The 15,207-nt window shown below is 37.7% G+C and overlaps 1 protein-coding gene across 1 annotated transcript in view; it reads left to right on the top strand.

Moving 5' to 3' along the window:
- The window catches only part of TMEM200A (transmembrane protein 200A), a 108,145-nt gene extending 93,262 nt beyond the window's left edge, over positions 1–14,883 (top strand). Inside the window, exon 2 of the mRNA XM_056126058.1 lies at positions 13,104–14,883. Coding sequence (XP_055982033.1) covers positions 13,120–14,592 — 1,473 coding nt within the window. The 5' untranslated portion in view covers positions 13,104–13,119 and the 3' untranslated portion in view covers positions 14,593–14,883. The remainder of the gene's footprint in view (positions 1–13,103) is intronic.
- The last annotated feature ends 324 nt before the right edge of the window (positions 14,884–15,207 follow it).

Genomic DNA, 15,207 nt, shown 5'->3' with positions numbered 1-15,207 from the left:
ATCTAAATCTCACTTTGCAATACATTTTACTCAAAATCATGTGAACATGCTTTAGGAAAGAGTTAATATGGGGATCGTCTTACTGTGAGAAGTTATTGGATATGCTCTGCAGTAGAGAGATCCTCATAAATTGTTGAATTTGTGGTTTTAAATGCTTCAACTCCATTTGGGAATATAATAGCTAATTTCCTTCCTCATAGTAAATTTGTAACTGTCTTTAATATTAGCTTCTCTACACTAGTATCAAGCCTACTTCTTGCCAGGAAATATAGTGAACTGGGGTTGTGACAGTCATGGCAAGAGGTTGCCCAGATTTAAAGAATTGGGTACAGTGGGCAGGGAGTAAGCTTCTAATTTCTTCTTTTCCTGGGGAAAATGCCTTCCACTGGGTCTCAGCACGCTGTGCTAATGGCTCATTATGGGTTTGTTATTTGGTCTCCTGTGTTCCATGAGCTTGCAGGAATTTTCATCCGTCCTTGGGGAGAAGTTATTCCATGTCATTATAACATAGCTCAGAATAGATTTGGGCCAATATCTCACAATTTGTTCAGCTGACAATTTTTTTAAGGAATCAGTATAACAGAACATGTATAGTTTTCCAAGTACATTATTCTTGGCATTTTTAAAAAGTTTTGGATTTATTCGCCTGTACAACAATATTTTGTGTTTAATGTAAGATTGGATATCATCCTGCTAGTCATCAGAAATTTCTGCATTTCTTTTTAGTTTCAGCATTCATGTGTATGTGAGGGTATACTGAATATGAGAAATTTGTATCTCCAAGGCAGACTGGCAAAGGTATTCAGAATGTACATAAAATCATGATTTAAACTTATCACAAAAATTAGGAGTTTTGCAGTTTTTCATTTTATATCACCCTTATAGAAGGTCCTGTAGACCCAATGTCCACAAGCCCTTATTTCTCTTCACTTTAAATTTTTTTTTTGCATAATTGTCTCAAAGATAATAGAACTTGATACTTTCCATGTAGAACCACTTGTATATAAACTTCTTGACTTCATCTTGTCTAATGGCATAGTATTCCATTGTGTAGATGTACCAAAGTTTCTTTAACCAGTCATCTCTTCTCAGGCACTCGAGTTTTTTCCAAATTTTGGCTATTGTGAACAGTGCAGAAATGAACATAGAAGTGCCAATGTCATTTTGACTGTACTTTTTGCCTCTCCAGGATATATTCCCAGGAGTAGTATTGCTGAGTCAAATGGGAGCTCAATTTCTAATTTTTTGAGAATCATCCATACTGTTTTCCAAAAGGGCTAAACGAGTCCTTATTCCCACCAGCAGTGAAAGAGGGTCCCTTTCTCACCACATATACACCACCAACACCGATTGTTTTTGTTCTTTTTGTTTTTTCAATTTTTATTAGTGAAACACCATGAGGTACAGTTGTAGACTTACAATTTTTTGTGCTTGGGTTTCAGTTCAAGTCGATGTGGGTCCGTCTCTGTGTGTGAGATGATATCTCATTGTTGTTTTGATCTGCATCTCCCTGATGATTAGTAATGTAGAGCATTTTCTCATGTGCTTTTTAGTCATCGGATTTCTTCTTTGAGAAAATTAGCCAGAAAGAAAGGGACAGACATAGAAGGACTGCACTCATCTGGGGAATATAAAGTAACAGAATGGAAGACGAACATCCAAGAACAGTTGAGATAAGTACCAGGAGGTCTGCTCCACAGCTTGGAAGTGGGCAGTACATGTTGGGGGCGGGGTGGGGGGGGTGGGGAAGGAAGCTCAGCTCAGATAGAGAAGAGAACACTGAGTAAAAGATGTTTGGAAGATTCACTTGGGTTGCAAGAAGCGTGCTCAAAGTAGACTATAGACCAAACACGATGGCCACTCAATACCTCTATTGCAAACTACAACACCCTAAAGGAAAGAGTGAGCAAAAGGGAATGCCCTGCCACAGAGGCGGGGCAGAGTGGAGGGAATAGGGTTGGGGGTGAGGGCTACTGGGATCATTGGTGGTGGAGAATGGGCTCTGGTGGAGGGATGAGTACTCGATCATTGTATAACTGAAACTCAAGCACAAAAGTTTGTAAGTCTACAACTGTACCTCATGGTGTTTCACTAATTAAAAAAAAAAACATATGTGCATAGAACCAAATTTAGGTTATTTGTGTGCATGCAAATATATAAATTATTTTCAAAATGCCCCAACACCAAAACAAAATAAAAGAATTTAAGCAAATAATAATAAAAAACAAGAAAATAGAACTTGGTTTGCAGAATTGATCCGATTACTGATGTATTTGATTCAGTTGCATAATTATGAGAAGCAAAAAAACAACTGAACTGATTTTGTCTTCTTTCCTTGCTTTTATCATTTATATTATTTTTGTTATAAATCTTTAAGTATAAAGAAATATTACTTAAAAAGTAATACTTCATGATTTCTTTACTTCCTGACTAATGATATAATAAAGTACACTTAATACCGTGTACTTCCTAACTCTTTACAACTATCAAATTATTGAAGTTCCTACTTCTAAAATACAAACTCCAGGGTGGAGAGATTGTACTTCAGGCAAGGGAATAGAATGCAGGTGACCTGGTTTTGATCTCTGGTACTACTAGAAATGATCCCTGGGCACAGAGACCGGAATAAAGCCGGAATACCACTGGACATGCCTCCCCCAGTAAAAATAATATAAAATACAGGCTCTATTCAAGTATATTAGACTCAGATTCCTAATATAAACTTGAAATCATTTTTTGCTCAGTTTTACTTACTACAGTAGGTCGTCATTAATTGTGTAGTTTAAAATATTGGGACATTTTAGGAATGTTTTACTTGAAACACAAGAGACTTTACACCATTGAGTAAAGAATAGTTAATCATAACAGAATTGGTGGGTTTTTTTTTGAGAACTTGCTATCATTAACAATACAATACAGACATGTTATATATGTCTTTCTGTTGCACTTCAACACTATAGCACTGTCCTCCCATCATTCATTGATTTGTTGGAGCGGGTACCAGTAACGTCTCCACTGTAGGACTTGTTACTGTTTGTGGCATATCGATTACGTCATGGGTAACTTACCAGACTTTGCCGTGCGGGCAGGATACTCTTGGTAGCTTGCTGGGCTCTCCGAGAGGGGCAGAGGAATCAAACCCGGTTTGGCTCGAAGCAAACACCCTACCCACTGTCCTATCACTCTTTTATGCCCTTAAAATGACCTTCTGGTAAGACACAGCTAATACTTTGGTTTCCAAACACTGAGCTGAGTAAATGAATTTGCAGTCATATTTCCTTTGCTTTATTACAATCTCACAGGTACTGTTTTTTGTGAAGAAATTGAAATTCCAAAAGGTTGAATCAATAATTCAAGTCAGAATCTTTAATGATGTGTGGTTTCAGCTTTCTTCCCAGTTCTTCTGCTTCCAGTACACTTAGTTCTGTGTACTGAAGAAGGTTTTTTTTTTATTTTTTACATTTCACTGAGGTATCACCTGAGATAATTAATGTAGGGTGACATTGCTTTGTCCTTCTTCCACAAGAAGCTTAGGTTTATCTGGTTACACCCATCACAGTGCTCCTGAGGCACTTCCATTCCATTGTATTTATCTGTAAACAGTCTTCCCTATGCTCTCCTCCCCACCCAGTTAATCAGCTTTCCTCCTAATCAGACTCTGTTAATTTGTAAGGTCAGTTTCCCAGAAATCTATGATTTTATATGTATGAGTGAAATATTGCCTTTCTCCTCTCCTTATGCCTTATGAACAGTTTAGTCTACAGCAATATCCTTTTTGTATAGATACAGGAAGACTGTTAACATTATGCTTTGTAACTTAGGATTTGATTGGCTTTGAATATTACTCACTCCCAGGCATCTGCTTTCTCGACTTAAGCCTCAGTTGCCCTTAGTTCCTAACACCCCCAAAGCAGGGTCCCGACAAGAGACTGAATGGACCCAGGGCAAGTGGTGAGCTATCCTGGCATCGAAATGGGCCAGGCCAAGGTGCCATGATTCTTAACTATAAGTTAAGAGTTTGATCATAGACAAATGCTGTCGTGATCCAAAGGTAACGACGAGACTAGGATCCTGCTAGGGGTGGGAAAGACTATCTGGCCTGAGCATTGTAGTCTGAGATTGAGATGGCCCTAGGAGAGCAATTCTATAAGTTTTAGATGTTTCTTACTGTATCCATACAAAATGATTTATATTATATATTCTTATATGCTTGTCGGACAAGGAGAGGAGAGACACACCCTTGGGATTCCGCTCTAGGTTGGGTCCTCCTGCTGAGAAAGGATCTGTCCTAGGAGCGGCTTTCCCTGAGGCTAAGATTTCTACCCCTATTGATTGTGACCTCACCTATGTGTAATTGTTCCCCAAATTCCTCATGGAGAGAGATATAATGAGACTGTAGAATGGGCAGAGGGGGAACAGAGGCAGAGAAGGAGGACTGGTGTAGATGGAGAGAGAATCAGAATAAACTGCGACTAATACCAACCAGCCTGGCCCTCCTTTCCTTCCTCCTCCTGACCATCGCCATCTACTTCCCTGGGGTGGGAGAAGGGTGAGACTACCGAACGCAGGCGGCGGGAGAGATAGAGCCACCATTGCTGTGTGTGTGCTCTTATGTGAGATTACACAATTAAAAGTTTAAAAGAATTTTTCCAAGTTTGAATAGCTGTCATGAAGCAAGGATGTGAAGCCCAATCTCTCTGATTCCAAAGTCCACATGGAAAACTACTATTTATTACCTTAAAGAATGTCTCTGTGTTGGAGAAATGAATAAAGGATCTGGTATAGACCTTGCATGTGGGAGCCCCAGGCTTTCTCTCCATTGCCTCATAATTCCTCAAATTCACCAATTCCTTCCATTACCACAGTTAGGAGTAGCCTCTGAATAGCACCAGTATGGCCCCCAAACTAATTTTTTTTCAATTCTATTTTTAAAATTTTAATATAACTGAACTATTAATCAATAAAAGGCATCTCATCCTTGGAACAGATGTATATTAAACATTCTGTTCCTAACATTTAAATGTAGTCACTGAGAAGAAAATCTTAAAAGTGTCTGGCTAGAACAGAAAATATTTCCATCTGTCACTTTTGGGTAGAACACATGTGACTTTTACATAATGTTTTTGTTTGGTCCTAAAGGCATAGTTTAATTTTTATTTCATTTTGGCAGATAGACTCATATTTTGGTGGATTTTTAAATCTGAGATGTGAATGAAAATTTAAACATTTAAGTAAGACAGTACCAAATATAGTTACAGTCATCAGAACAGTTCAACTGAGATGGAGCAAAATTATAAGGTACTCACCAAAGTGAAGCAATCGGTGGCATAGAAGAAGTAGAGTCTGTTTTTAGCAAATTTCTATGATTTCACAAAGTCATCATGAGCTGCTTTCTCTCCTAAGAATCCCCCTTTGATTCTTTCTAAGACTTTGGGAGAGTACTTCCCATGTTTCCGTACTTCATTACAGCACTACGTACATGTCCATTTAACTGTATGCTTTGATTTCCCACTGACTCTTTGAAGTCTGAAACTAGATTTTATTCATTTTTATTCATTGGTTCCATGTATATTTAAACATATTCAAGCATTCATCAGATCATATCACAGTCAATGGACACTTGCTGAACATGTATTACGATCACTATCACGATCACGACCATCCTATTGTTCATTGATTGCCTCGAGGAGGCCCCAGTAACGTTTTCTTTGTCCTAGCCCTGAGATTTTTTTAAATGTGCCATATTCAAGGCTCTTTCAGGGTTAGGAGAATGAGACCCATCATTGTTACTGGTATTTGGCATGTTGGGTACGCCATGGGGAGTTTGCCAGACTCTGCCGTGTGAGCAAGTTACATTCGGTAGCCTGCCAGTTTGTCCAAAGTAAGGATGAGATAATAAGATGTCGTGTGGCCTGTATTACATTCCAGAAATTCTGCGAGGCATTGGAATAGTATGGAAAATAATAAAAGGAAGAATATTCAATCAGAAGGAACATTAATTGGTCATTACATGGAATCTAGAAGTTGAATTACAGTGTTTTTCTTTCTTCTAATTAAGTATTGGGTCTTAGACAACATTCATGATCCTTAGATGGGATCATCTAATGACCTGCTAGATCATGCTAAAAGAACTGTCTGGATTCAATGACTTCCGAGTCTCTCAACTCTACAAGCCTTTTTGCTTATCATTATATATGTGTGTGAAAATGCATCTACCACCATATTTCATATATGCTTACTATGTGGTTAGAACAGTGTGTCAGTGTGGTTGGAAGAGGACTTTAGTCTACAGGAATAAACCTTTTTAATGTGAGTACCAAAAACCAGTAGAGATTAGTTGCAGAAAAAGCAAATTCTTGAGAGTGCTTTAGCTTGCAAAGGATAACGAGTAATGATAATAAGTATTTTTAAATTTTTATTAGGATAAAAGTAGGGAAGAAATCATCTGAAGATTAGGCTGGATGACATACCATGGACCTATGGCAGGCAAAGCAGAACTTTTAACTTATAAGCAAAAAGAATGTTTTACTAAGAAAAGTAGAAAAAACACAGTCGAGATTAATAGTGAGTCCAAGATAAGTAAATAGACAATAATACAGCACTTAAACAAGTACATGAGTTTACATTTAGACTAAAAAAGGTAACCAGTGAGACTGAATTCCCAGTGATAGATTCTGAGAGCTTCACTCAGTGGGCAAGATGGCAGTGGGTTCTAGTTTGCAAAGTGAGGAGGATGTGTTGTGATTTTAAGCTGATAGTCCTGATAGCTATTGTTAGCAAATCATGGCTGATTTATGATCACTGAGAATGGAATGCAGTTAATCCAAATTTAAAAAAAATTGGGTCGTTAACAGAAGAATATAGGCAGGCCTGTTTCGTAGTTTGACTTTTCACAAAAGTATGTCTTTTTGAGAACATTTGGACACTAAATGTGACTGAGCTGCTTTTTTGGCTTCATTTGTAATGAAGTGGAATGGTCTCTTGAAAAGGATTATGACCCATTTTTGTATTCTTCACATGAGGGAATGTATTTTGAGTACTGTATCTACAGCAGAGCAGGATATCAGTTTTCATTAATTAAATAGTTGAATATCTATAAAATTGGTTGACTAAAACATTGACTCATAGTTATAGTTTTATTTAGTTTTCATTTTCAGCTCTTTCATTTTAATTTTTGTTATAGTTTAGGTAACAGGGTTATGCTAGTGTTGACATTTATGGTTTGGATCTATGAAATTACTATACCCTTACCACCACCAAAGTGTTAAAGACCTTCCATCTCTCCTCCTAATGTAATCTCTAGTGATCCTCTTTCTTACTCTCCAACCCCTCCCCTACATTGCTTGGTAATCTCAGCTCCACAGTCAAAGACTAAGGGTTTATCATTATTTGATACTAAAGGTTTATCATTATATCATTATTTGAAAAAATAAGCAAGTGGGAGTATTTTAAACTGTCCAGTCCCTTGGTTTGTGTCTCTGTGTATCACAGGTGAATGAGATCACCTGGTATTTGTCCTCCCTCTGACTGACTTCACTTAAACCGATGCCTTTTAGTTGGATTCAAGATGTAACAAACTGAAGGACTTCATCCTTTTGTATCATTAGTATAGTATTCTTATAGTATTCTAGCAAATTTTGAACACTGATTGTTCCCGTCTTTAGATCTATGCCATTCTCACAGGTGTGAGATGATATCTCATTGTCAGTTTGACTTACATTTCCTAATAATAAGTCACAATGAAGATTTACTCATTTTTCTGTTGGCTATCTCTGTCCTTTCCTGAGAACTGTCTGTTCAGCTCACCTCCTCATTTCTTTTTGATGGATTTTTTTTTTCATTGTAAGTGCTTTATGTATCTTGGATAGTAGCCCTTTCTCTAAAGTATTGTGTGCAAAATTTTTCTCCCATTTGGTAGCATGTGTTTTTATTTTAGCCCAAGTTTTAAATTTTTTTTAAATTTATATTTTTGCCAATCAAAACATTTTTGATTGAAGATAATACAAAAAATAAGCAAGTGGGAGTATTTTAAACTAGTCATTTTAAATCCCAAAGCATCATTCTTTAAGCTTTGCTGTTTTGACAGAACTAGGAAACAAAAACATTTGGCATGTCCCCATTTGGGGGTCTTGCACATTTTGTCTTGGGATGTGGGTTTCTTTTTATTAACTCTATGGAGTATTGTCTATTATTTCCCCTCTAGAGAAGCTCATTTTCTCTCTTGAATATGTTTCTTTCCCTCTCTTTCTCTTCCTCTCCCTCTCTCCTCATATTTCATAAATAAAACTGTTTTACTAAGAAAAGAAAAACACAAGGAAAGTAAATCTTAGATGAAAGAAAAATTGGGACATTCATTTCATCTCAAATTATATAAGCGTGCTAGCTCTGAAACCAACCTGAGCTATGTGACCTTATGTAAAATTTTCACTCCCTGTTAAAAGTAGGTGAAGGGGTATTCTTGATAACTTTTCAGTATCAATATTGGAAACCACAATGTCCAAAAGGAGAGAGATAGAGAGACACAGAGAGAGAGAGGGAGAAGGAAAGCACCTGTCATAGGTCATAGAGGCAGGTGGGGATGGGAGGTGGGTAGTTATGGGAAGAAACGTAGGTACATGGTGCTGGGAAATGTACACTGGTGGAGGGATGGGTGTTGGAATACTGTATGACTGAAATCTGATCGTGAACAGCTTTGTAAGGGTCTATCTCACAGTGATTCAATAATTTTTTCACTCTCTGATGGTCATTGTACTGCATAGTAGCACAACGACTGTTTCCACTTGTAAACAGTTAAGTGTAAGTATGTGCTCAACATATGGTCAGTATGTGTTGGCAGCATTACAGTCATTGTTGTTATTAAAACTTAGAAGGACATAGGACATAGCACTTTTTACCAATAAGGGGACTTCAAGGAATAATTGATTATCTACCGTGCCACCAAAAAAAAAAGTGTAGGGTGAAAGTGTAGGATGGAGGATATGGCTTCACAGCCTAAGTAAAGAATCGGTCCAAGCTAGATTTTATATATATATATATACATATATATACATATATATATAATATATATTTTGGACCAAGCTTGTATTATAGTTTGAAGATTCAGAGACCTGTAAAACTCTCAGAGTCTTCTAAGGAAACTGCTGTTAGATCTTCCTGCGGTTTCAAGTACCGGTTCCTCATTTTCACTTTCATCTGTAAGTTGAGATTGATTTTCCCAAGGTAGTGGCAACACTATTGTGTCCTTCAGCTCCATTTGTGTCTGAGTATGGATTTCATGCCTTTAGTAGTAACTTTTATTGCCTTCTAAGATCTACCCTCCCCTCCTTCTTCAGCTTTTATACTTGTTCCTCAGCATTGTGCTAAGTACTAGAGACACCCAGGGCTCCCTTGTTCTCCAGACTTGCTCTGATTCTACCTGAAATGTTATTTTTGTGTGTGTTATTTTGTTATGTGACTTTTGGCAGAAGTAGAGGATTGAGAGCCACACCCAGCTGAGATCAGGACTTACTCCTTGCTTCACACCCTGAGATCATTCTTGTTGGCATTCAGGGAACTATATGAATGCCAGGGATTCAACTGGGGTTGTGGTGTAAAATGCAAATACCTTAAACCCTATACTATCTTTATCCCACTCCTTCCCTTGACATTTTTACTGTGATAAGTGTTAGGATACTCTACTATGACCTGTAAAGTTCCTGTCCAGTTGAAAATTTGTTTTTTGGGGTTATCTTACCTATATTTTGTAGTGAGGTCAGCTTCCTAACAATAGAGGATCATTTAGTGTTGAAGTACCTTCAATTGAGTTAAAAGACAGTGGTGACACCCAACTTGAACCAGCTAATCCTCTGGAGCCATTATGTTTGCCAGCCCAGGTGAAGCCCTTGTGATAAATTCATTGCCACCACTTGAGCAGTCCAACCCTTCTTCCTTTTATCCATTTATAAGCTCCATCAGGATCTTTTTTTCTTTAATTTTGTATAAATTTTTACACTCAAACATTCCTTGCTTTGCTTTCTCTGTTTGTCCAGTTTAAACTGCTTTCTCTACTCACATAGGAGCCCAATAATTTATGTCTCTTTTCCACCTTCCTATCCTCATCTATTATTCTTAAGAGTTTTGCCTTGAAATCCCCTTTCCTCTAAGTTCAGCAACAAAAATAACAGTACTAGTTGATTATGTTTTAACAAGTGGGGAAGAACTAGGAATCTCTACAGAATAATAATTCACGGTGGTTGTCTTAAAAACAGGTATAAGACTTTTACTCTTGCTTTCATTCTGTTCAGAAGGATATCAGTCTAGAGTTTTATCCCACCATCTGGAAGTGACTGAATCAGAAGACTATGTTTAAATATTTGCAACTTTTTTTGGTTTAAGAAACTAAGGCTTGACTCCAAGCTTTGTTTTGGTGTAGATTTAGAAGTGTATAGAGAGGGATGGGTGTTCGATCATTGTATAACTGAAACCCAAGCACAAAAATTTGTAAGTCTACAACTGTACCTCATGGAGTTTCACTAATAAAAATTAAAAAAAAAGAAGTGTGTAGAGGGCCATGATACATATCCATTAATAAAATTTTATTGACTACAACTATGGGTTATACTGTACTTTATTCTTTCAACATTATGCTTTTTTACTTCTAGTTAAAATTCCACTGGCTTAAGTCTGGCTTAACTCTCCAGCTTGATCAACTAACTAAAATGTAGACACCATTCACAACCCTGTATTTAAACATGATTCAAAAATCATAAATAGAAAATGAGAGCTGGATTTTGCAAGACAAGATTTGATGCTGTGAAGAAACTCTCTAAAAAATGTGCCTGAGACCTTGTGGGTTTAAAATATCCTCCATTTCCTCCCCGCCAGATTTGGCAGCTTGAGAACTATTCATTACAAATAATGACAAATATTTTACCAACTCACAAAATGTTGCTTTTTCGTTGCTATTAATTTTGTTTGTTTAAATCTTTAACTTGCAAAGCCAATACAGTAACATAATAGTCAGCCAGTAAATCTCAGGAAAAGGATTACCCCTTTAAGCAAATACCTCCTGAAAACTTCACTAAATGTTTCTGGCAGTAAAATTATGAATTGTTCTTGCTGTTTGACCACAAGGCATAAAATAACTAAGGGACTGTAATACAGCCTGTGTCATAGAAAACTTAGTGAAAAGCTCTCAGCAATGAGAATTGGTGTGGGATTTGCTAACTCAGTCAAAACGGTTTAGTAAAGAAAGTAGAATATGAGCTTTCATGACTAGCCAGATATGACTACATGAGATTTTGGGGGTCAAGGGATCTGAAACCTTATGGACAAAGTCTCAGATATAGTATAGTAGGGAGTCTAAGAACTACTGTCAGATTTCAATTTTATTAAAATTAAAAGGAGCAGTTAGAACCAAACTCACTGGATCTGAAATCCAAGATTAAATTTTGCTAGGGAGTAGGAAATACTTTATTCATAATCCCAGTCTCGGAACAACTCTAGAGCTATGTTTTACGATAATCTGCTTTTAGCTCAGAAAGTAAAAGAAGGTAATCTGGAAAACTAATTAGTTTATTAAAACGGTCCAGTAAGAGTTAAGAGCCAGGGAAATGGCTTGAGTGATAAAGCACATGCCTTGCTCATCTAAGGCTCTGGGTTTTATTCCTGAGAATGGCCTGCATTATCCCTGACCTGAGCTCAATTAGATATGGCCCGTATAATAAAAGCAGTAGCAGCAACTACAATTTGAAAGAGTTAATAAGAGCAGCTCTGGGCAGGGAAGACAAGATTTGAATAGAGTGGTAGGTATATAGTGAAAATTTCTAAAATTTCGAACCTAAGCAGGAGGTGAGAAGTGGAAAAAAATAAAGGCACTGAAGAATCAAGCAAGAATCAAGCAAGAATAAAATGTACTGACACCATTTTAAAAGGCAGAGAAATCTCGTGGTAGAACTGGTAGGTGGTGGAAGATGAGTTCCACTTTGCTAGCAGTTTATGAATGCATGTGTTTTCCCCAGTGGGGAGTTAGAAATGTGAAATTGAAACTCAGGCCATAATTGTAAATATAAACTTGGGGCTCATTAGTATAGAGGGAATGGCAAAAGGTATAGGAGTTGCTGTGAATGCCTGGGAGATTGTGAGAGAAGCTGCCTTCAGGCAGAACTCTAGAGGAAAATTGGTCTACTTTTAGATGAAGGAAGATGGGCCAACAAGGAAATAATGTGCTCAGGGAAGAACCAAGAAGAAGCAATATCATAAGCGACCAGCCAAGAGAGAGTTACAAGAAAGGAGGAATCAGTAATAAGGAATATGAGAATTGAGGGAATGAAATTAAATGTAGTGGTTAAGAGTTCATTGGTGACTTCCACAAGAACAATCTTAGAATCAGGAGTTGCTAGAATTCATTCTCTCATTTTGACCTAATGCATTTACTGCAGCAGGTAGGACGTTTGCCTTGCACATGGCTGACCCAGGTTCTATTCCTCCGTCCCTCTCGGTGAGCCTGGCAAGCTACCGAGAGTATCCTGCCTGCACAGCAGAGCCTGGCAATTCGATATGCCAAAAACAGTAACAACAAGTCTCACAATGGAGACGACCTTACTGGTGCCTGCTTGAGCAAATTGATGAACAACCGGAGGACAGTGCTACAGAGCAGTGCTACATTTACTGGACCCCCCCCCCCCCATTTATTTAAAATAGCAGATAATGCAGGACAGTGTGTGTATGTGTGTGTGTGTGTGTGTGTGTGTAGAAAAATATTTATCATGATCAGAGCACAAAATTATCTAATTATCATGTATCTTGAACTCCTATTTCATTAACAAAAAAGTAGATATGGTATATGATGGAAGGTGAGTTCCATTTTGCTAGTAGCTTCTGAGTGTCTATGTTTCCACCATTGGAGAGTCAGATATGTGAAAGTGGAACAATTAAAGAGCGTTCCTTTTGTTAATGAGTAAAACTGTCTCTAGAATTTTTTATTAGTCAATATATAACACTTATACCTTGATATTATTCTGCCTTATTATGTAAAATGATGGCAACAACTGTATAAACAATTATGAGTTGATGTGTCTAACACTAAATTTAATTTTCATCACCATGTTTTTCCTTCATTTCAGAATAAAAGATTGAACTATGATAGCAACTGGTGGAGTGATAACCGGCTTAGCCGCCCTGAAAAGGCAGGACTCTGCCAGATCGCAACAGCATGTCAATATCTGCCCATCACCCACAGCCCAAGAGAAGAAACCAGTCAGGCGTCGACCTAGGGCCGATGTAGTTGTTGTTCGAGGCAAAATCCGACTTTATTCTCCATCGGGATTTTTTCTCATTTTAGGAGTGCTTATCTCCATTGTAGGAATTGCCATGGCAGTCCTAGGATATTGGCCCCAAAAAGAACATTTTATCGATGCCGAGACAACATTGTCAACGAATGAAACTCAAGTCATTAGAAACCAAGGTGGTGTTGTGGTTCGCTTCTTTGAGCAACATTTGCATTCTGATAAAATGAAAATGCTTGGCCCTTTCACCATGGGAATTGGTATTTTCATTTTCATCTGTGCTAATGCCATTCTTCATGAGAACCGTGACAGAGAAACCAAAATCATACACATGAGGGACATCTATTCTACCGTCATAGACATCCATGCATTAAGAATCAAGGAGCAAAAGCATATGAATGGCATCTACACTGGTTTGATGGGAGAAACAGAAGTAAAACAGAATGGGAGCTCCTGTGCTTCCAAATTGGCTGCAAATAGCATTGCCTCTTTCTCAGGTTTTAGGAGCAGTTTCCGGATGGACAGTTCTGTTGAGGAAGATGAGCTTGCTCTAAATGAAAATAATAAGACTTTGGGGCATCTCATGCCCCCTTTGCTGTCTGACAGCTCTGTCTCTGTCTTTGGCCTCTACACACCTCCTTCCAAGACTGTGGATGATAAGAACAGTGGCCCCAAGAAATGTGAAACCAAGTCCATTGTGTCATCATCCATCAGTGCTTTTACTTTGCCCGTAATCAAACTTAATAACTGTGTCATTGATGAGCCCAGCATAGATAACATCACTGAGGATGCTGATAATTTCAAAAGCAGGTCAAGGAATTTGTCTGTGGATTCTCTCCCATTGCCTAATACCGGTGAATCCTTCCAGGCAGTGAATTCCCTACTCCCTCGGAATCATTCTGTTGGAGAGTCATTGTCAAGCCAGTATAAGTCCTCTGTGGCCCTTGGGCCTGGATCTGGGCAGCTCTTGTCTCCTGGGGCTGCCCGAAGACAGTTTGGCTCCAACACATCCTTGCATTTGCTCTCATCACACTCTAAATCTCTAGATTTAGACCGAGGACCCTCGACCCTAACTGTTCAGTCAGAGCAACGGAAACATCCAAGTTGGCCTCGTTTGGATCGAAGCAACAGCAAAGGATATATGAAACTAGAGAATAAAGAAGACCCAATGGAGAGGTTGCTTGTGCCCCAAGCTGTAATCAAAAAGGACTTTACCAATAAGGAGAAACTTCTTATGATTTCAAGATCTCACAATAATTTGAGTTTTGAACATGATGAATTTTTGAGTAATAATCTAAAGCGGGGAACATCTGAAACAAGATTTTAATGATTAAAATATATAATTTTGCAGACTATATATTTTTAAACTATTTTTACCATTGTTTCCTTGATAACGCTTTAGTCGTAAACCTTCAAAATGAAATGGTGTGTCGTGTACTAGAAGTGGCTGCTTAATTCTGTAACTGAGATGGTTTTAAGTTTGGGTTACTTATTATTATGATACTCTGTATTGTCACACATGAGATTACTTTTTCCAGTCCTTTGAAGCATGGTCTCTTTAATTAATATAAATATAAATTGCTTCCATTTGAATTAAAGCTCATTTCCTTTACTTTTATATTTGTTGACTGGTGGTCATATTCATAGAATAAAGTGTTCAGTTTGGAAAAGGTAGGATACCAAAGTGAAGGAATGAAGTCCTAGATTTGGATCTGAGACTCAACATGTAGTTACAAGCTACAAATGAATGTACATAAAAAAATTTTAGCTGTGTTCTTCTGAATAATTCCCATATGTAGATTTGGTTGAATTATTTAAAAGGAAGCTATCTATCTACCTTCTGTGTGAACTAAATAATGTGAATTGGTTAAATTGGTTTAGTTCTGTATGAGCTAATTAACATGAACTAGTTAAGTTCATTGTGAGCACTAGGTAGGTAGTA

This window comes from Sorex fumeus, unplaced genomic scaffold (assembly GCF_029834395.1).
Source record: "Sorex fumeus unplaced genomic scaffold, SorFum_2.1 ptg000061l, whole genome shotgun sequence".
NCBI lineage: Eukaryota > Metazoa > Chordata > Mammalia > Eulipotyphla > Soricidae > Sorex > Sorex fumeus.
The sequence above is the reverse complement of the archived record's forward strand: the minus strand, read 5'-3'. Positions and strand labels throughout refer to the sequence as shown.